The following is a 22,617-nucleotide window of genomic DNA, read 5'->3' as shown; positions in this document are numbered from 1 at the left end:
TGTGACTTTCTCCACAAGAGCTGCCCAGAAGGGGCTGCCCTTGCCCTCCTTTCAGGCTGAGAGAGCGTGAATGTCTCCACAAGAGTTCTCCAGAAGGGGCTCCCTTTGCCCTCCTTTGAGGCTGAGGGAGTGTGGCTTCCTCCGCAAGAGCTGTCCAGAAGGGTCTGCCATTGCCCTCCTTTGCGGCTGAGAGAGTGTGACTGTCTCCACAAGACTGTCCAGAAGGGGCTGCCATCGCCCTCCTTTGAGGCTGAGAGAATGTGACTTTCTCCCCAAGAGCTCTCCAGAAGGGGCTGCCATCGCCCTCCTTTGAGGCTGAGAGAGTGTGATTTCTCCACAAGAGCTCTCCAGAAGGGGCTGCCATTGCCCTCCTTTGAGGCTGAGAGAGTGTGATTTCTCCACAAGAGCTCTCCAGAAGGGGCTGCCATTGCCCTCCTTTGAGGCTGAGAGAGTGTGAATGTCTCCACAAGAGCTCTCCAGAAGGGGCTCCCTTTGCCCTCCTTTGAGGCTGAGAGAGTGTGACTTTCTCCCCAAGAGCTCTCCAGAAGGGGCTGCCATCGCCCTCCTTTGAGGCTGAGAGAGTGTGATTTCTCCACAAGAGCTCTCCAGAAGGGGCTGCCATCGCCCTCGTTTGAGGCTGAGAGAGTGTGAATGTCTCCACAAGAGCTCTCCAGAAGGGGCTCCCTTTGCCCTCCTTTGAGGCTGAGAGAGTGTGGCTTCCTCCGCAAGAGCTGTCCAGAAGGGTCTGCCATTGCCCTCCTTTGAGGCTGAGAGAGTGTGACTTGCTCAAGGCCTCCCAGTCGGTCGAGGGAGGATTGGAGCCCTGGTCTCCAGAGCCTTCTTGGTCTGACGCTCGGACCCTAAACCACACCGGACTAAACTTGCAGTATCTTCTGACAGTGAAATCTGTCACTCTCAGTGCCTTCAAACCAGATCTGTTTCCTCTCTTTTCCCTTCTCTCCATAATATTCAGGTAGGAGCTGGGAAAAAGTTCTTTTTTGAGCCAAATCTCCCATGATCCCACAGCACTACATGGGGATGCTGGCTGAGGATTCTGGGACTTGTAGTCCAAATGCTGACTTCTTCACGTTCTCTCCAGAGCACCAGAAACCTCTCATCACCTCCATGTGATATTTCTTGGGGCCTCTGGATCAAGGCAGGAACAAGAACACATTGGACACTTACCAATTCAAAGAGCATATAAAACCAAGACATGGCAAAACAACCCATGAACACTTTCCCATTCGTAATTTAAAAACCATCTGGATTGGATTATCAGAGGAAAGTGGTCTTTCGTCTTGTTTTAAACGCAGAGAGTGTAGCTGGCTATCTTCTCTAGTAAGTCACTCCACAGTCTAGCAGCAGCCAATCTACATCTCTGGCTATTTCTGCTGAAGCAGGATTTTTGCTTCTGCAAATAAGTAGAGCATGTTTTGAAAAGGTCTTAAAGTCTATTACATATTCCACCTTTGCTGTTCTCAGTCAAAGTATTGTAAGATACACCCAGCCTCCCAAATATTCTTGGCTATAGACAAGAAAGGGAGGCAATGGAGCATAGTGGTTTGAGAGTAGGACTAGCGCTCTGGAAGACCAGGCTTTGAATCCCCATTTCCTTCAGCTATGGAAGCCCATTATGTGCCCCTGGGTAAGTCACACTGTCTCAGCCTCAGGAAGGCAAGGGCGAACTCCCTCAGAACAAAACTTGCCAAATCCTAAGGAAACCTCATGATAGGTCTGGCTTAGTTTTTTGTGGGTTTTTCAGGCTATGTAGCCATGTTCTGGAAGAGTTTATTCCTGATGTTTCACCAGCATCTATGCCTGGCATCTTCAGAGAATGCTGAATGCTGAAGATGGCCCCGTAGCCCAACCCCCCCCCCCAAAAAAAACCCCTATGCTATTTATTTGTTTATTTATGCTATTTATTTTAATTGGTGCTCTGGGGATGTTTATACCTGGATTCCTCCCTTCCAGCACTCTGTCTGCTGCTCCTTCTTGCCTCTCAGTAGAAGCTGAGGGTCAGTGCAAAGTACTAAGTGTTTGTATCCCACCCTTAGGCTGAATGAAGCACTTGCCTGAAGCATGAGATGTTGGCAGACAGCAGAAGCACTTTCTCTTTGATGGAGGATGCAGTCCTGTCAACTGCAGGTTCTCCAAGGAAGAGAGGGGGTACCCAAAGAAAGGGGGATACTGACAAAGGTCCCCACCAACAATCAGAATCACTTAAAATGTTGAAATTCTCCTAAGCTTGGAAAAGGATGGGTACCTTTAGGATCATTGACACCTGTAAAGCAGAACTCCCTTAGGAGGGCTCCATGTCTGGGTGAATGAAGAAGGTTTCATTAAGAAATATGCAAGAGTGCCATCAAACACGATAATAATTCAAACATAAACAGCATTGAGAGTAAAACAAAATGGCAATCTGGAAACTGGAGAGAGGAGTTTAAGAGGTGCAGAGGGGTGATAACTCCCAGTCTCAAGAGGAGACCATGGAAATTGGGAGAGGTTCAGACTGGGGTCTGAGGGTGAGACAGTGAGAGGGAGATTCTCTCTATTCCCACAAGGGAGCCAGGTTTTGGGACCAAGATTTATATCTGGGATCCTACCCTCAAGGGGTGGGCTATCTTGCAAGGTAACAAAGACCCAGGAAAAGACATTGGGATTCTGGGCAAAAGCAGTGACTGGATGAGGACAGCCCCAGGCTGGATGGAGAGGACTGTTGGCTGGAAGAGGGCAGAGGGCAGGTGGACCAAGTTGGTTTCTCCTTTGTCTCCTGGTGCAAGAGGAAAGGGCAAAGGGCCTGGGCTGAGGAAGGAGTCAGAGTCCCTATTGAGCTTGGATTGCAGCATTACCTGGGCCATAACCATGTCCTCAGTCTCTGTTCCTTTCTCATGGGAAATACACCTGGAATGCCAAAAGTCATCCTGGGACCTCTTAAGAACATGTTGGCTCCAGATTTGAAAATATGGAGAGCCCAAATTCATTGCAGGGTGTACTGACATGGGATGCCACCTTGTCCTTTACTTCAGTTAACAAAATGTTCTGTAAGCAATGTAGAAAGATTAAAAAGCAACACCATTGCTGCTGACAGAGATGTGCTAAAAGAAGGCAAGAGAAAGGAATAGGAAAGGCGATAGGGACAGGGCAAGTGGAAGGATGCTGCGTTGAGAATCTGAGTAATGTGGATTTAGTTGTAAAAGAGTGTTTACATGATCTCTTGTTTTCCTTGCTTCTTTTGGGAAGAGCCATGCAGAGGAGCTTTGGGAAGAAGATGCTCTGTTCTGAGGTCCAGCACCAGCACTTCAGGCAGTTTGTCTTCCAAGAGGAGGCTTTGGGGCCCCGAAAGGTTTGCAGCCATCTCCACAATCTCTGCTATCAGTGGCTGAAGCCAGAGAGACACACCAAGGCTGAGATGCTGGACCTGGTGATCCTGGAGCAGTTCCTGGCCGTCCTTCCCCCAGAGATGGGGAGCTGGGTTCGAGAGTGTGGAGCAGAGACAACCTCCCAAGCAGTGGCCTTGGCAGAGGGCTTCCTCCTGAGCCAGGCAGAGGAGGAGAAGCAGGGAGAGCAGCAGGTGAGCACATTTGGAGGGGATATTATTATTATTATTATTATTATTATTATTATTATTATTTTATAGACTTTGGATGTTCTTATACCCAGAATACAGAGTTTGTAGCCAGATTACTAACTGGGTTTGATTACAGGTAACCTGTGACTCCCATTATAAACAGGTTTGCTGGTTATTGATTCAGCTCCAGGCCCAGTTCATTGTGCTGGTCATGTCCTGTAAAGCTTCGTCTGGAGGAAGAAGAGGAGCAGCTGAGGTCGTTTCATCTGGTCATTTTGCCGGGCCATCACTATTTCTAAACAAGAAAATGAGGTATGCAAAGCGATCTTGTAGCACTTCAAAAGATGTTGTAAGATAAATAGACTGGAAGATCCCTTTGCAAACTTCTATTTCATAGAATCATAGAATTGTAGAGTTGGAAGAGACCACAAGGGCCATCCAGTCCAACCCCCTGCCATGCAGGAAATCCCAATCAAAGCATACCCGACAGATGGCCATCCAGCCTCTACTTAAAGACCTCCAAAGAAGGAGACTCCACTACACTCCAAGGGAGTGTGTATTCCACTGTCAAACAGCCCTTACTGTAAGGAAGTTCCTCCTAATGTTGAGGTGGAATCTCTTTTGCTGGAGCTTGCATCCATTGCTCAGGGTCCTAGTTTCTGGAGCAGCAGAAAACAAGCTTGCTTCCTCAGTATGACATCCCTTCAAATATTTAAACAGAGCTGTCATATCACCTCCTAACCATTTTTCCAGGCTAAAAATTCCCAGCTGCCTAAGGCGTTCCTCATAGGGCATGGTTTCCAGACTCTTCACCATTTTAGTTGCCCTCCTTTGGACACGCTCCAGTTTCTCAACATCCTTTTTGAATTGTGGTGCCCAGAACTGGACACAGTATTCCAGGTGGGGCCTGACCAAAGCAGAATATAGTGGCACTATTACTTCTCTTGATCTAGACACTATACTTTTATTGATGCAGCCTAAAATTGCTTTGGCTTTTTTAGGTGCCACATTGCACTGTTACTTGGACCCCTAGATGATAATAATAATAATAATAATAATAATAATAATAATAAATTTTATTTCTACACCGCTATTCCTCAATGATCACAGCGGTGTACAAGATATATAAAAACAATATAAAACGACAAAACCCCCTCCAACCCCCCACATATACAGTATAAAAACAGTTAAAACATCATAAAAACCCCAATACACATAGCTGACAAGAGAAAATGCATATGTACATCGCTAGAAGGGGAGAAGGATCACAAAAGAGCTCATGGGAGAAAAGTCTGGCGAAAAAGGAAGGTCTTCAGAGTCCTTTTAAAAGCATAGAGGGAGGTGGCTGTACGGAGCTCGTTGGGAAGGTGTTCCAGAGTTGAGGGGCTGAAATGGAGAATGCCCTCCGAGTTACACTATAGCGTGTGTCTGGAATTCTTAGATGATGTTTCCTGCCCGACCTGAGAGTGCGGGGCGGATTGTATGGGGAGAGGCGGTCCTCCAAGTACCCTGGGCCCAAGCCATTTAGATCCTTTTCACATGTCATCTCATTCAACCAGATGTCACCCATCCTATATCTGTGCATTTTATTTTTCTGCCCTAAGTGCAGTACTTTACATTTCTCCATGTTGAATTTAATTTTGTTAGCTTTGGCCCAGCTTTCTAGTCTATTCAGGTTATTTTGAATTTTAATCCTGTCCTCTGGAGTATTAGCTACTCCTCCTAATTTGGTGTCATCTGCAAATTTGATGAGTATGCCCCCAATTCTGTCATCCAAGTCATTGATGAAGATGTTGAATAGCACGGGGCCCAGGACAGAGCCCTGTGGGACCCCACTGGTCACTTCTCTCCAGGATGAAAAAGAGCCATTTTTGAGCAGCCTTTGCCTTCGGCCAGTCAACCAATTACAAATCCAAGTAACAGTTACGTTGTCTAGCCCACATTTTACACACTTGTTTGCAAGAATGTCATGGGGAACTTTGTCAAAGGCCTTACTATATCCACAGCATTCCCTCCATCTACCAAGCTGGTAATTTTATTCAAGAGAGAGATAAGGTTTGTCTGGCATGACTTGTTTCTCTGAAACCCATGTTGACTTTTGTGATTATGGCATTGCCTTCTAGATGTTCACAGACTCTCTGTTTAATGATCTCCTCTAGAATCTTTCCTGGTATTGATGTCAGACTAACTGGATGATAATTGTTGGGATCCTCTTTTTTCCCCTTTTGAAGCTGGGGACAACGTTTGCCCTCCTCCAGTCTGCTGGGACTTCTCCTGTTCTCCAGGAGTTTTCAAAGATTATTGCCAATGGCTCTGATATTACATTTGCCAGTTCTTTTAATACACTTGGATGTAGTTCATCTGGTCCTGGAGACTTATATTCGTTTAGGTTAAACAGGTATTCCTGTACTATCGCTTTACTTATTCTGTGCTGAAAATCCCCTTTTCTGTCCTCTGCTCCATTATTGATCACCCTTTTCTTCTGAGAACACTGAGGCAAAGAAGGTGTTGAGTAATTCTGCCTTTTCTCTGTCTCCTGTTAGCATTTTGCCATCTTGTCCACACAGTGGCCCTACCGTTTCTTTCTTCTTCCTTTTGCTGCAGACATATCCATAAAAGCCCTTTTTATTGTTTTTAACCTCTACAGCAAGCCTGAGTTCATTCTGCGCTTTAGCTTTTCTGGCTTTACCCCTACATGTGCTTGCTATTTGTCTGAATTCCTTTTTTGTGATTTCCCCCTTTTTCCATTTCTTATACCTGTTCCGTTTAACACTTAGCTCAGTTGAAAGTTCCTTAGTCATCCATCCTGGTTTCTTGAGATACCTACCATTTTTCTTTCTCCATGAAACTGTTTGAAATTGTGCCTTCAGTATCTCCCTTTTCAGAAACTCCCATCCATCCTGATTATTGTCAGTTTGACTATTTTCTCCATCCCTTTCACCTCCCTTAATATTGTCTCCCTCCCCCATGAAACTCAGTTTAAAGCCCTCCTGATCAAATACTTGAGACTGTTGGCAAAAACATTTCTTCCAACTGGTGTGAGATGCAACCCGTCCGTTGCAAGAAGTCCCTCCCCATGGAACCGCAGCCCATGATGGAAGAATCCAAATCGTTCTCGGCAGCACCATCTGTGGAGCCAGTTGTTCACATCTGCTATTTTCCTTTCCCTTCCTGGACTGTTCTCTTCAACTGGGAAAAGAGATGAGATGACAGCTTGTGCATCCATTTCTTTCAGCTTCCTACCAAGCGCCTCGTAGTCCCTTCTGATGTTCTGAAGGCTGTGTCTTGCAGTATCATTGGTTCCCACATGAACCAAAAGGAAGGGGTATTGGTCAGTAGGCTTGACCAGTCTTGTCAGACTCTCTGTCACATCACAGATCTTTGCCCAGGGAGACAACACACCTCTCAAGACATCTTGTCAGGCCTACAAATCACTGCTTCTGTACCCCTCAGAGTCCCCCACTACAACCACACGCCTCCTCCGAGGTTTAGCAGCAGCTGTTCCCTCTGATGGGACTCCCAGGCTCCCTTGCTCTGTCTCTGAAGTCTGTCCATGCTGCTCTTCCTCATCCTCCTTGATAAGGGAAAGAACTTCGAATCGATTCTCTAGCTGCAAGTTCCCAGAACAATCCCTGTTTGGCCTACTTCTCTATCTGACATTCCTCCACCTGTCTGCCTTCCGTGTATGTGAAGTGACCTCCTCCGCCCCAGCAACTTCCTCTGCGTGGTATTCATCCAAGATTGTTAGTTCCGTTGTGTCCAGGAAATCCTCTTGCTCCCTAATATGCTGAAGTGTAGCTACTCTGGACTCCAACTTACACCACTCTGTCTTTGAACAAAACGGAGCTGCTGGTTACTGGGAACCCGTGACTCCCCTTTTAAGCAGCTTTGGTGGTTATTGATTCAGTTCCAGGCACAGTTAGTCCAGCTAGTTATGTCCTGTATCTCTCCGCCTGGCTTCCTTTCAGTCTTTTTGAAGGAGTATCTTCTCCCACATGAATGTATCCTCATGGTCCTATCTTGTGGGAACATGGGATGGAGCCTTCTCAGTGGCTGCCCTTGGGATCTAATTCTCTTCCTGGGGCGGTTATACTGAAACTAGATTTAGTGATATGTGTTTCTTTTGTTTTAATCTTTCTTATTAGTCTCTTATGTTTTAATAGTGTCACTTCTGCAGATAGCTTGTTTTTAAACTATAATTTGTGCATGCATTTATTTTTGTGTCTTTTTGTTGTTGTTGTTCTACTTGTTCTATTTGCTATTAATCACCATGAGTCCGAGTCCTGAGGTAGGGGACAAGAGATAAAAATGAAAAAAATAATCATAATGAGGATGTAAATTTAGCTACCATTTCCCAGGTTTTTTTTCTTCCCTCTTTCATTTCCTAATTCTGTCAATATGGTTTTGCATCAGGCTGTAAAAATGTCTCAGATGCAGTTTAGGTTTACAAAGTGTAAGCTAATTGCTCTCAACATCTGGGTACTCATTTTAGCAACCTCCTTGGAAGGATACAAGCCTGAGTTGAGCTTGAGCCCTTTTTCTAGTATTGAACTCGCAACCTTATGGTTTGTGAGTGAGTGGTTGCAGTACAGCATTTAACCACTGCACCACCATGAAAGGAAGATGATGAAACACTAGCAGAATCTGAGACTGTGTTTGTGTATATGAGGAGGAATGCTCCAGTGCACCATGTGGAGTTGAGCTGAGTGGATGTCATAACCTTACTGAACTACAGATCCCAAAATGCAGCAGGCAGGCAGGCATAGTATTTAAAGCTCCCTAGCCCCGTTTTGAGAGTGTAAAGTGAAAAGCTCCTAAGATTAAATGCCTCTTCAGAAAAAACCTCAGCAGGTGTGAATGAAACTCTATTCAGGAGCAGGAGTTTGTGTCTCCAGCTCCTTCCAGACTCTGCAGTGGCCTTTGTTTTCTTGGCTGGCAATCTTCTGCGTATGGACTCAGTTTTTCCCCAGAGCTCACAAATTCTTCTCTTTTTCTCCCTCCTTTCCCATTTCTGCTTTTGCTGCAGGACTTGTTTGTGAAAGAGATGGCTGAGAAGGAGAAGTGTCCTTTTGAATTCAGTCAGAGGCAGCGGCCAAAGTGGATCACACAGAACAGAGAAGAAATGTCCTCCTCAATGAGTAAGGGCTAAGAGGATAGTTTCCGCTTTGATTCCTTCTTCTCAAATATGTCTGAAATATCTGGACTCTATCCATTGCTCCACTTGGACCATTTTATGTGGGCTAACTAGCACTTTGAAATTACAGGTATACCTCAAAACCTCTGACATTGGAGTATATTTTACAAGGACTTTTTATACCTGACCAGTCTTCCTGTCCCTCCTCATCGTCTTTGTTGCTAGCTTTTAAAAGCAAGATTGAAAGATGGTGAAGGAGAATAGGAGAAACGCAGATTTCAGTATCCAGTTACAGTGGCATGTCTACAGAAAACAATAATAATAAAAATTAATAATTTGTTTTATTTATATACCGCTATTCCAAAGATCATAGCGGTGAACAGCAAGTAAGCTAATTAGCAAGTAAGCTAATTTGCCCCCAACAGTCTGGGTACTCATTTTAGCGACCTCGGAAGGATGCAAGCCTGAGTCGAGCTTGGGCCCTTTGCTGGTCTTAACTCGCAACCTTGTGGTTTTGAGTAAATGGCTGCAGTACAGGCATTTAACCACTGCGCCACCAGGGCTCCTTGTAATAAAGCCTGGTGTAGGAAATTGTGTATGCTGCATTTGCACATGTAGGTGGGACTAGAAAGAGAGAGAAGAGTTAGAAATACTCCTATCTTTTTTTTTTCTTTCTCCCAGGAGGCGGAATAAGGACAGGGTCTAAATGTACAAGGACATCTCTTCACCCTGATGGACTCAGAACACCTTCTGGGAGGCTAGATCAGGTAAGGAAAAGGATCTCAAGTGAGCCAACAAAGGGCTGGGCTTAGTGCCTATCTCCGTTTGAAAATTCATTGTTCTTTCTGTTTGCTTCCATCACAAGTTGTCACCGTAAGTAGCCTTTGGATGGCATGCTGTAAGCATTTCAGTTTTCTTGAGCAACTTGAAAGAATTAATTTTATCTTTCTGCAGGTGACCTTTGAGGATGTGGCTGTGGATTTCACAGAGGAGGAGTGGGCCCTGCTGGATCCAGGCCAAAGGTTCCTTCATCGGGAAGTGATGGAGGAGATTCTGGGGGCCCTGTCCCCTCTGAGTAAGGCTTCCTCTTTCTTGGGATTGTGCATTTTAGAAGTGCTGAAAAGTAACCCTGAGGATTCTTCTTCAGTCTTGAAAGATTACAGCAGGCTGAGTGGGGTTTTTTTCAGCTTTGCTTATGTCTCTGGCCTCTTTGGCCAAGCAACCATTGGGTGGCAAGGGGAGGGCTTCACTAGCTGTATCGCCTGCACCAAGGGCCTGGTTTGCCTCCTCCAATTGCCACTGTGGCCCCATCCAACCACCATTAAAAATGAAGTGAAATATTAGATTGTTAAGGGCAAGTGAGAAAGTGGAAGTAGAAATCAGCCACATCTTGCTTCCTTGCTCCCACTTAGTCCTGTTCCTCCCACTGAATCCTCTGAAAATGGATACAGAGGGAGAGCCTTCCAGGGAGGGGAGGGCCGGATCTGGAGGAAGTAGCTGCCATTATCCTTAAGGCTGCCTGCTTTCAATAAAAGAGAACTTAACTCTTAGAAGAACCAATGAAGAGGTACTGGAGTCCCATCTCTATTTATGATGTTTTTGATATACATTTGTTTCTGAGCACTACTTTCTCTTTCAGGCAGTGATGGGCAACTGAAAGAGGGTAAAGAGAAGCCATGGCAAGCATTCATGCAAAGAGACCTGTTCAAACATGTAAAAGAGAAGGAAAGAAAAACTGGCACAGAAAACGAGAGGAGAACCACAGTCCAAGGAACAATAGAGAAACAAAAGAAAAGAAGTAAATATCTTTGTCTTGCACGTGACAGAAGGTTCAGTTCTAAAGCAACTCTTACTCTATGCAGACGAATTCAGACAAAAGGGAAATCAATCAAAGGTGGTGAGTGTGGAAACAACTCCAGTTTTATTTCAGTTAAACATATTAACAGAAGAATGAGGCCATTCAAATGCCTGGAGTGTGGGGAAAGTTTCATTGAGGAAAGAGCCCTTACTGATCATCAAAAAACTCACACAAGAAAGAAATGCTTTAAATCCCTACAGTGTGGAAAAGGTTTCATTGAGAAAAGAGCCCTCATTCCTCATCAATCAACACAAACAGAAGAAAAAATCTTTAAATGCCTGGAGTGTGGGAAAGATTTTGCTCGGAAGGCAAACCTCTCTTCTCACCAAGCAACTCACACAGGAGAGAAACCCTTTAAATGCCTGGAGTGTGAAAAAGATTTCACTCAGAAGAGAGACCTCACTCGTCACCAAGCAATTCACACAGGAGAGAAACCCTTTAAATGCCTGGAGTGTGGAAAAGGTTTCGCTCAGAAGACACACCTCTCTTTTCACCAAGCCACTCACACAGGAGAGAAACCCTTTAAATGCCTGCAGTGTGGAAAAGGTTTTACCCGGAAGACAGACCTCTCTTCTCACCAAGCAACACACACAGGAGAGAAACCCTTTAAATGCCTGGAGTGTGGAAAAGGCTTCATTCAGAAGACACAACTCAAATATCATCAAAAAACTCACACAGGAGAGAAACCCTTTAAATGCCTGGAGTGTGGAAAAGGCTTCATTAAGAAGACACAACTCACTCGTCATCAAGCAACTCACACAGGAGAGAAACCATTTAAATGCCTGGAGTGTGGAAAAGGCTTCATTCAGAAGACACAACTCAAATATCATCAAAAAACTCACACAGGAGAGAAACCCTTTAAATGCCTGGAGTGTGGAAAAGGTTTTGCTCAGAAGACACAACTCACAAATCATCAAAAAACTCACATAGGAGAGAAACCATTTAAATGCCTGGAGTGTGGAAAAGGTTTCACTCAGAAGGCACACCTCTTTTTTCACCAAGCAACTCACACAGGAGAGAAGCCCTTTAAATGCCTGGAATGTGGAAAAGGTTTCACTCAGAAGGGAGTCCTCACTCGTCACCAAGTAACTCACACAGGAGAGAAACCCTTTAAATGCCTGGAGTGTGGAAAAGGTTTCGCTCAGAAGACATTCCTCACTCGTCACCAAGTAACTCACACAGGAGAGAAACCTTTTAAATGCCTGGAGTGTGGAAAAGGTTTCGCTCAGAAGACAGACGTCACTCGTCACCAAGCAACTCACACAGGAGAGAAACCCTTTAAATGCCTGGAGCGTGGAAAAGGTTTTGCTCAGAAGACACAACTCATTTATAATCAAAAAACCCACATAGGAGAGAAACCCTTTAAATGCCTGCAGTGTGGAAAAGCTTTCGCTCACAAGACAGACCTCACTCGTCACCAAGTGACTCACACAGGAGAGAAACCCTTTAAATGCCTGGAGTGTGGAAAAGGTTTCACTCAGAAGGCAGTCCTCACTCGTCACCAAGTAATTCACACAGGAGAGAAACCCTTTAAATGCCTGGTGTGTGGAAAAGGCTTCACTCAGAAGACAGCCCTCACTCATCACCAAGTAATTCACACAGGAGAGAAGCCCTTTAAATGCCTGGAGTGTGGAAAAGGCTTCACTTGGAAGACACAACTCTCTTCTCACCAAGCAACTCACACAGGAGAGAAGCCCTTTAAATGCCTCGAGTGTGGAAAAGGTTTCGCTCAGAAGACAGACCTCATTCGTCACCAAGCAACTCACACAGGAGAGAAACCCTTTAAATGCCTGGAGTGTGGAAAAGGTTTCACTCTGAAGAGAGACCTCACTCGTCACCAAGTGACTCATGCAGGAGAGAAACCCTTTAAATGCCTGGAGTGTGGAAAAGGTTTCGCTCAGAAGACAGACCTCACTCGTCACCAAGTGACTCACACAGGAGAGAAACCCTTTAAATGCCTGAAATGTGGAAAAGGTTTCGCTCAGAAGACACACCTCTCTTTTCACCAAGCAACTCATACAGGAGAGAAGCCCTTTAAATGCCTGGAGTGTGGAAAAGGCTTCACTTGGAGGACACAACTCTCTTTTCACCAAGCAACTCACACAGGACAGAAACCCTTTAAATGCCTGGAGTGTGGTAAAGACTTCATTCACAAGACACAACTCACATATCATCAAAAAACTCACACAGGAGAGAAACCCTTTAAATGCCTGTAGTGTGGAAAAGGTTTCACTTGGAAGACACACCTCTCTTTTCACCATGCAACTCACACAGGAGAGAAGCCCTTTAAATGCCTGGAGTGTGGAAAAAGTTATATTAAGAAGACATAGCTCACCTGTCATTAAAACACACACACATAGGAGAGAAACTCTTTAAATGCCTTATATGTGAAAAACATTTTGCTCTGAAGACAAACCCCAGTCATCATCAGAAAACACACAGGAGAGAAACCATTTCTGTCAGAAAACTCCTTGGCTCATAAACCAATTCCAGAATATAGCAGAGTAATTCACAATTTGCAGAAATGTGGTTTACAGCCCTCAGTGAAGATAACAGGCACTGGATGTCTTCCAGGAGTGAACGAATTGCAGGATCTCGGGAACTCTCAGCAAACGATGCACAGGCGTCAGCGGAATAAATGACTACAGAAGCCAGGCTCCCGAAAGTGCTATCTTTATTTACAGAGTGCTAACCATAAATCGCCAATGCTACTATACAGATCAAACGAATACCAACTTCTATTCAAACCCACAAGCAATTACTGGAAGCACTTGAGTTTATATACACACCAGACCATGCAGTCTCACAAACTCAGCCACTTCCTGTCCCACACTGTAAAGTGTCCTCCTGTCCATGCAAACACATGTTTCACCATCCAGACTTTGCTGCACATAGGCAAGCAGAGTGACCTTGTGCCTATGAGCATCAGCTGTGGCGGATTAGCCTTGTCCTTCTGGTGCTGAATGCTCATGGTCAGACACACACATCAAAGCATTTCTCAGTTTGCTGGCTTTAACCCTTGACAATTTCAGTGCCTGAAATGTGAGAATTCAGAAGGCATTCCTCACTTGTCATTAAAAAAAAATCACACAAGAGAAAAAAGCATTAAAATGCTTTGAGTGTAGAAAAGGTTTCATTGAGAAAAGAGCCCCCACCACCATCAAAGTACAGATACATGAGGGAAGCCCTTTAAATGCCTGGAGTGTGGGAAAAGTCTCACTGAGAAATGAGCCCTCAGTCACCATCAAGCAACTCACAAGGGGAGAAGCCATTCAAATGCTTGGAGGGTGGGAAGGGTTTTATTGGGAAGTAACTGCTCACTCATCATCACATAACTTACACAGGAGAGAAACCATTCAAATGCCAGGAGTGTGCAAAAGGTTTCACTGAAAAACATTAAGCAACTCTCAGGACACAAGCAATGAAAGGTATTTGACTGTTTAAAATGTTCATGCTGTCCAAGAGGTTGAAAAAGTTTTGTTTTTAGTTCATGTGTGCATATTGTTAGTTTAAATAAAACATTTTGGTGAAAGAACCGATACCTATTATTTCCATGTATTTCAAATTGCTACCATTGGTACCAAATTTCTTTTAACGAAGCCTTATCCTATCACTCTCATCTATGAGATGATTCCATGTTTATATTTTAAAAGCACAATCCCATTCTTGTGCCAAGCGAGCCTTCGAGAGATGGAGAGCCTTAGTCCTGCCTCTGATGGGGATGCTAGGCCTTTGGGTCCGGACTGCAGCCGCTTAGACTAGTCCAAAGCAGGAGCTGAGAAGAAGAAGCCGAGAGGGGAGTGAACCAGGAGGTCCTGTGGTTTAGAAGGGGACAGTGGGCCACCACTTGGAATCATAGACTTGGAAGAGACCACAAATGCCATCCAGTTCAAAGCTCCACTAGCTTCTTCATCAGATGAAGGTGTTAAAAATGGTAATGCCACTACGTGGAGAAGATGGTGAAATGCAAACAGGTGATAGAGAAAAGGCAGAATTACTCAACACCTCCTTGACATGGGCCAGGAGTTGCAGGACTGGGACCTGGAGGAAGCTGAGGAAGGGACCCAGGCAAGGCTTCCAGATGGGACCAGCCTGCAGCTCTCCCTGCTGCAGAGCTTCAGCAAGCTCCTTCGGTGGAACTGCAGCAAGACTCACCTGCTGATGAGAGAGAGGACACTGCTGGGGTCTTAGGTCCTCAGTCAAGAAGGAGGAACAAAAGGATCCAGCAAAAGAGAAAGCTAAGATGCCCAGCCAGGCTGCAGGCTAAGCAGCAAGCAAGCATGCATGCTTTTGTTAGAACCAACTGGCATCAAGCTATTGAAGAGCTGAGTTTGCCTAAAGCGTTGCTGGAAGCAACTCCTCTGTTTTCTGGCTGCCATTCCTCTTACCTGTTTCCAGACTCCTGTATTCCTGCTTCAGACTTCCCGGCTTCTTTGACTTTTGGACAGTGTTGGCCTTGATTCCTGTGTCCTCCTTTGACTCGGACAGGCAAGGACACTCTTGAGCCTCCTGTACTTCACTGCCTCTGCCTGCATGATCCATTGGTAGTTCCCTCCCAGGCAGCTGGTGTGGGTGCTTTGTGAACCAGGATGCTCCTTTGCCTGGGTCTTATCAGAAAAGGAAAAGGGTGCTCAGTCTGAGGGATATGGAGCACAGAATAAGTAAAGAAATAGTACAGGAATACCTAGTAAATCTAAATGAATTTAAGTCTCCAGGAGCAGATGATCTACATTCAAGGGTATGAAAAGAATTGGCAAATGAAATCTCAGAGCCAATGGCAGTAATTTTTGAGAATTTTTGGAGAACAGGAGAAGTCCCAGAGGAATGGAGGAGGGCAAATATCCCCATGTTGAAAAGGAGGAAAAAAGAGGATCTCAACAAGTATCGCCCAGTTAGTCTGACATCAATACCAAGCAATGATGCTAGAGCAGATCATTAAACGGAGTCTATGAACACTTAGAAGGCAACGTCATAATCACAAAAACTCAACATGGGTTTCTGAGACACAAGTCATGCCAGATGTGATTATCTCCTCTGGTCCAAGCAGCCAAACCACGGCCCTGTTATGGCTCTTAGCCCACCAGACCCTTAAATTCCTTACATCACGCTGCCTCCACCCAGTGAACTTATAAAAGGATTTCCCTTAACCTACAAAGGGACCAGTTAAGGAACTTGATTTCTACTTCTTTACTGATCTTTCCAAGCATCAACCAAGCCAGGACACGTGTAAAAGGAGTGTCGAGTGGTAGATAATTTAAGGAGACATTTACTATAAATAACAAAATATAACTAAGTCATACAAGATATTAAGAATCTTGCAGGTACAATATTTGTAAGTATATAATATTCAATTCATACAAGCTGTTAAAAATACCCCTAAATGCCCAATTCTGATACTAACTTCCAAGATTCTCTCTTTAACTATCTCTCTCAATCTCTAACCGACACTCTTACCCCCAACTGTCATTTGGTCTCTCGGACCTTATTTCTTCGAGTGGTCTCTGCGAATCATACAAATGGGTTTCACTGCGCCTGCGCAGTGCTGTTCGGAAACTTCTAGAATCACTGGGCAAAGTACACTTTGCAACATATAGAAAGTTTTTGGCGGTAACCCCGCCCACCCGTTATAAAGCCCCTGCTTCCCACTCTTTTCCCCAGGTCCTTTTTTCCGCCGCGTTGGCTGCTGTAGGGAACTTCACTCGCATTTGCTAGCTCTTTTTTGCTTGAATCACTGGTTTTTTGACTTCGGACTGCTTTTTGACTCTTCTGGCTCTACTTCCCCCGTGCATTGGTGACCTCGGGTTGATTTGATGCTGGCTTCGTTTTTCACCTCGACCATGTCTCCGGCTCCGTTTAAGAAATACGACGTCTGTGGTGGTAAGGTGCCGATCCAGGACCCCCATTCCTCCTGCCTTCTTTGTCTGGAGAGGGACCATGACGTCAAGGCTTGCCCACTCTGTAAATCCATGACGTCCCAGGCGAGGAAGAACCGGGAATCCCGCCTCACCTCCGCCATTGCCCAAGGCGTCCTGAAGAAACTGAAGGAAGGTGACCCCCGGCCGTCTTCAGCTCCGACAGCCGGCTCTGCCCTGGCCCGTGACAGTCCGGCCAGCGTATCTTCGGCTCCTCCAGCCAATGCGGCCCGTGGTTCTGCCGAGCCCAGTGCCGCCACCTCCGTGGCCCGTGGACTTGATGCGCCCAGCGCCACCACCAAACCCCCCAAACGCCCTCATAAAGCTCCGGGCACAGGGGAGTCTTCCGAGCCTCCATCCTCCACTCTGAAGGGGAAGGATCGGTCTGTGCCGTCTGGTTCCAGCTCCAAGGTCTCCAAGGTTTCGGCTGAGACCTCAGGTCGCAGGTCCGGTTCGACCCCGAAAGACCCGAAGGACCCGAAGAGGCACTATACCGGGACCAAAGCCTCGGGCTCCAAGGCCTCCTCGGCCGCAGGGAGCTCATCCAAGAAATCCGGGCCGTCAGGATCTATAATGTCTCCGGAGATCTCCAATCCTTCCGATGATTTGGCTCATACCACCTCTTTGGCAAAAGGGGATGGTTCACGGTCTCATGGCGACCAGGATTCCTCTAAGTCCTCAAAGAAGAGGAAGCAGAGCTTGGGGAGGACCCCACAGTCATCAGTCACTGACAATCTCTTCGACCCCGATCCAATTTCGAAGAAGCCCAGGTTATCTACTGGAGCCTCCGAGCGGCCTAAGGCTACCAAGAAAGCCCTGGCATCGGTGACCCGAGAGGCTCCGCCCGAGCCCAGCTCCTCCTGCTGCCAAACCGAGACGGTGCCTACGGTCACGCCTTGGGACTTGTCCATAGTACCGTTCATCCATTCTGGGGATGAAGGCTCGGTGTCTTCTAGGCGGCGTTCCCCCACCCCGATTCCGGAGCCTACATGGGAGGTTCCTCGGGAGGAGGACCCCGACTTCTTCTACGACTCAGAAACGGACCGATACTATATGTCCGTCTCCAAGGAACATGCCTTCGAATGTTTTTCGTCTAGGCATTCTGGATGTAGGGCACGAGGTCCAGCTGCGCCGGCATCAACGCATCCACCTGCGACTTCTTCACGCCGTTCGCACAGGCCCTCAACATCCACAGCCCCAGTACCGGTTAAGGAATTACTCCGGCCCAAGCGCCCAGCTGTGCTTCAAGAGCCCGAAGAGCTTGAATCTGAGCCCGACGTCGTTGTGTCCTCTGAGGAGCCATCTGAGATGGAGTTGTCACCTCCAGGTTCCCCACAAGTATGCATCGCCCGGAACCGGCCTCCCCGACCGACAATGTCCGTTCATTCAGTGAGCATATAATTAAGATGGCCAATGCCCTCGATATCGAGCTATCTTATTCGACTGATGGCGCTCAAGACCCCGTCGAGCGTCGAGTCCAGGGCAGGGTCCCGACTCCTCCCTCGATCCCCTTGCTGCCGTCTTTAGAGACCATCCTGAAGTGGGCATGGGACTCCCCTACTTCTTTGGCTGGTTTATCCCGTAAAGTGGAGACCCTCTACAGGGTTTCGCCCTCTTGCTGTCCATGGCTGTCATCGCACCCGAAACAGAACTCGGCCATTGTGGAGGGCTCCCAGCAGGCCTTCACCCAGAAACAGGCCACATCTCCGGGTGACCGTGAAGCCAAGAAGGTGGACGCGCTGGCCAAGAAGGCCTATTCCGCCGCTGCCCTTGCCGCCAAAGCCGCCAACTACAACACATGCATGGGGGCATACGTCCAGACACTGATGGAGGGCATCTCTCCTTTGATCCCCGACGTGCCGGACGAGGTCCAATGCAAGCTCATCGAGATCAGAGATGAGGCCCACTCCATAGGTAGCTGGCTTATCACTACCTCGAGAAACGTCACTGACTGTGTGGGGAGAGCAATGGCGGCCGCAATCGCCCTTCGTCGTCACGCCTGGCTCCGGGGCTCTGATCTCAACCTCAACGCCAGAGCTGCCATTGAGGAGATGCTGATTGATGGAACTGCCTCAGAGACGCGTTCGGGTTTCTATGGTCGGGTCAGAGGCTGTATGCCTTCCCGCCGTTCCCGATGATAACCAGGGTGGTCTCCAAGATGACAGCGGACCGTCCGGAGGCGATCCTCATCACCCCTTGGTGGCCGAGACAACCGTGGTTCCCGGTGCTGCTGCAGCTCTCCAGGAGAGAGTTTCTCCGGCTCGAGCACCGTCCCGATCTCCTCACGATCCAGGACGGACGGATTCAACACCCAGAGATCGAGAACCTGCCCTTGGTGGCCTGGAGGCTCCGTCCCTGATTGCGCTGCCTGATTCGGTATGGAGTGTGATTCTTGCTGCACAGAAGCCTTCGACCCAGAGGTCCTATGCCGCCAAGTGGAAGAGATTTCTGCATTTTCTCACCGAAAGGGACCTCTCCGGCCCAGGTCACGACGTCCGTAGTGCTGGAATTCCTGATGGTGCTGCTGGATGCGGGGTTGTGCCTCACATCCATCAAGTGCTATCTCTCTGCCATTTGCTCTTATTTTCAGTTTGGGGGCAAACCTTCTTTTTTCAGGGACCCTTTGGTAAAGTCCTTTCTGAGGGGATGTGCTAACCTTCATCCCCCTGCTTTGGCACTGACCTCGGCTTGGAGCTTGGATGCTGTGCTGTCTGCCTTGCAAGATAGACCCTTTGAACCCATGGCCACTTCTGACTTAAGACTGTTGACTTGGAAGACTGTCTTCCTTGTGGCCATCACCTCAGCTCACCGTGCGGGCGAACTTTGTGCTTTGCGGAGGGATCAACCCTTTCTTAGGTTCCACAGAGATAAGGTTGTCCTCCGCACCGACATCACCTTCCTTCCGAAGGTGGTCTTGGCTTTTCATATGTGTCAAGACATTGTTCTGCCTACCCTGGCCCCAGACCCGACCACTGAGGTCGAACGCAAACTGCATACTCTGGACGTTAGGAGGGCTCTCGCCTTCTATCTGGATAGGACTGCTGGCTCTACTCGGTCCGAGAGATTGTTCCAGTGCTACTCGGAACCGAAAAAGGGTCTGCCTGTATCCCCACAGAGACTGTCCAAATGGGTGGCTAGTACCATCCATCTCTGTTATGAATTGTTGGGTATGCCTCTCCCGGCCAGGGTCCAGTCCCACTCAACCAGGGCGGTGGCAGCGTCCTCCGCCTTTTTGAATGGAATCCCTTTGGATGATGTCTGCAAGGCTGCAGTTTGGTCCCAGCCAATGACATTTATCAAACATTACAGGCTGGATGTCAGGGCCAAACGAGATGCAGCTTTTGGGAGGGCAGTATTAATTTCAGGATTGCACTGACTACATTGTATGTGCTCTCATAATTGCTTAACCTGTGGGTTTGAAATCATTGGCCATGTACTGTTTCAAAACTCCTACACTGCAGTTTGTCTCATATTGTTCACTTGTCCATTGCATTGATTAGGCATATGATCAGGAGTTACTTGGTGATATCTCCTGTTTATTGCTAACCTGTTGGGCTTGATCTGGCATCCTTTTCACCCGGTGTCTGAATTGCATTAGCCACTGGGGACCATGTGCCTTACCTTGCTCAGGGATTATGGTTGTAAGTCCTCAGTCTCGGTTCAAGGTTTGATCAAATATGACTGACACAAGAGTTTGGTTTACAAGTTTATTGTTAATAAACAATTCTGTTTGATTCTTCAATTTGTCTCAGGACACTCCCTCCGCCTTCGTACCTAAGCTTGTCAGTCTAAACCCATTTGTATGATTCGCAGAGACCACGAAGAAGGAGGACAGGTTGCTTACCTGTAACGGTATTTCTTCGAGTGGTCATCTGCGAATACATACAAATCCCGCCCATCCTCCCCTCTGTGTCCTGCTCTTATTGGCTTATTCTCATAGCGCCTTGCGGCGTAAAAAGTGCGGAACTGGGGAAAAGAGCGGGAAGCAGGGGCTTTATAACGGGTGGGCGGGGTTACCGCCAAAAACTTTCTATATGTTGCAAAGTGTACTTTGCCCAGTGATTCTAGAAGTTTCCGAACAGCACTGCGCAGGCGCAGTGAAACCCATTTGTATGTATTCACAGATGACCACTCGAAGCAATACCGTTACAGGTAAGCAACCTGTCCATCTCCTTCTCATGGAAGCTTCCAGAAAACCTTTATCTTGCTCACTGATTGGCCAAGTGAGCCTTCCGTAGCAGTGATGTCATTCTGTATTTGCATAAACCTCCTTTACTGCCTGAAGAAGACTTCATGTGACTGGAGCCCAGTCATTACACCAGATGAACCTGAACTCCTTTTGTGATAAGATTACCATCTTAGTAGAATGCTGTAGATCAGGCGTCGGCAACCTACGGCCCGCGGGTCAACCAAGCAATGATGCTAGAGCAGATCATTAAACAGTCTATGAACACTTAGAAAGCAATGTCATAATCACAAAAACTTTTCTTTTTCTTCAAAGTAAACTCATAGGCTTTCGTACAAATTACTTTGTACAAATTACTGAGAACGTGTGCTTGTCCAAGGTCAGCTGGTGGGTTTAATGGCCAAGCAAGGATTCCAACCCTGGTCTCCCACAATCCAAAGATTGTGGGAGCCGCGCCAACCTCCCCGCCTCCTTGCAGCCTCCTCGCCTCCTTCCTGGTCCCTGCGGGGGCCAAGAAGGAGGCGAAGCCCCGGCCATCGCCGGCGGCCTGCTCGTCTCCTTCCTGGTCCCTGTGGGGGCCAGGAAGGAGGCGAGGCCCTGGCGAAACCCCAGCCATCGCCGGCGCTCTCCTCGCCTTCTTCCTGGTCCCCGCAGGGACCAGGAAGGAGGTGAGGAGAGCGCCGGCGATGGCCGGGGCTTCGACTCCTTGGCCCCCGCTCTGGGGCCACAATAAACTACAATTCCCAGGATTCCCTAGCACTGAGCCAGGGCAGTTAAAGCAGTCTCAAACTGGATTATTTCTGTAGTGTGTTTTGGACCCTAGTTTTGAAAAAGACAACAACCCTCAGCCTGAGTCCAGTCACCAGTCTTGCTGGGGCTGCAGGCAGCCTAGGGAGGATGGGATAGGCAATCCCAAAGGCAGAAGGAGGAGCAGGAAGGCGGGTTCCTATTCATTCTTTCCGGCCTTCTCTGGCAATGCAAAAGTCTATTGAGTTAACTCTTTGGAGGCCCCAGGTTGGGAAGGGCACTCCCAGGAGCCCAAGAACACCATTAAAAAGGCTCTTCCAGAAACCACAACCCCAGAATCCCCTGGCCCAATGATGCCACTTAAAAGGCTTCCTCCTAATAGTGCATGGACTATGACTCCCATAATCCCCTAATCCAAGAAATCGATTTAAAAGACAACCAGAAACTACAAGTCCCATAATCCCCTGGTCCAATGATGCCACTTAAAAGGCTTCCTCCTAATAGTACATGGACTATGACTCCCATAATCCTCTAATCCAAGAAATCGATTTAAAAGACTCCACCAGAAGCTACAACTCCCAGAATCCCTTGGTCCAATGATGCCACTTAAAAGGGCTTCCTCCAACTAGTGCTTGCAATACAAATCCCAGAATCCACTGGTCCGATAATGCCATTAAAAAGGCTTCCTCCTAATAGTGCATGGACTATGACTCCCATAATCCCCTGGCCCAAGGACTTCATTAAAAAGGCTCCACCAGAAGCTACAACTCCCAGAATCCCCTGGTCCAATGATGCTACTTAAAAGGTTCCCCCCTAATTCTGCATGGACTATGACTCCCCTAATCCCCCCTAATCCAAGAAATCAATTTAAAAGACTCCACCAGAAGCATACAATAATAATAATAACTTTATTACGGCCATTTGGCCAGCACAATTACAAAATTCCAGTTTAAAACACAACAGATTAGAGAATATAAACAAATTACAGTCTATAAAAAGTAAGGATAAAAAGCAATGATAGGATCCACCAGAAGCTACAACTCCCAGAATCCCCTGACTCAATCATGCCACCTTAAAAGGGTTTCCTCCAACTAGTGCATGGACTATTATTATTATGGTATTTATACCTCTCTCTTCAGCCCTAAAGGCTATGGACGTCAACTCCCAGAATCCTCTGGACCAATAACACCTACATTATAATATTTAAAAAGT

General features: G+C 47.0%; 1 protein-coding gene across 1 annotated transcript in view; it reads left to right on the top strand.

Moving 5' to 3' along the window:
* LOC149320755 (uncharacterized) overlaps positions 1-12,875 on the top strand; it is a 14,504-nt gene extending 1,629 nt beyond the window's left edge. Inside the window, exons 2-6 of the mRNA XM_089503065.1 lie at positions 3,241-3,571; positions 8,595-8,706; positions 9,384-9,469; positions 9,657-9,777; positions 10,342-12,875. Coding sequence (XP_089359191.1) covers positions 3,245-3,571; positions 8,595-8,706; positions 9,384-9,469; positions 9,657-9,777; positions 10,342-12,776 — 3,081 coding nt within the window. The 5' untranslated portion in view covers positions 3,241-3,244 and the 3' untranslated portion in view covers positions 12,777-12,875. The remainder of the gene's footprint in view (positions 1-3,240; positions 3,572-8,594; positions 8,707-9,383; positions 9,470-9,656; positions 9,778-10,341) is intronic.
* The last annotated feature ends 9,742 nt before the right edge of the window (positions 12,876-22,617 follow it).

This window comes from Sceloporus occidentalis, unplaced genomic scaffold (assembly GCF_023333645.1).
Source record: "Sceloporus occidentalis isolate IW3139 unplaced genomic scaffold, rSceOcc1.0.p SCAF_1, whole genome shotgun sequence".
Taxonomy (NCBI): Eukaryota; Metazoa; Chordata; class Lepidosauria; order Squamata; family Phrynosomatidae; genus Sceloporus; species Sceloporus occidentalis.
This window is presented reverse-complemented; position numbering and strand designations above follow the sequence as displayed.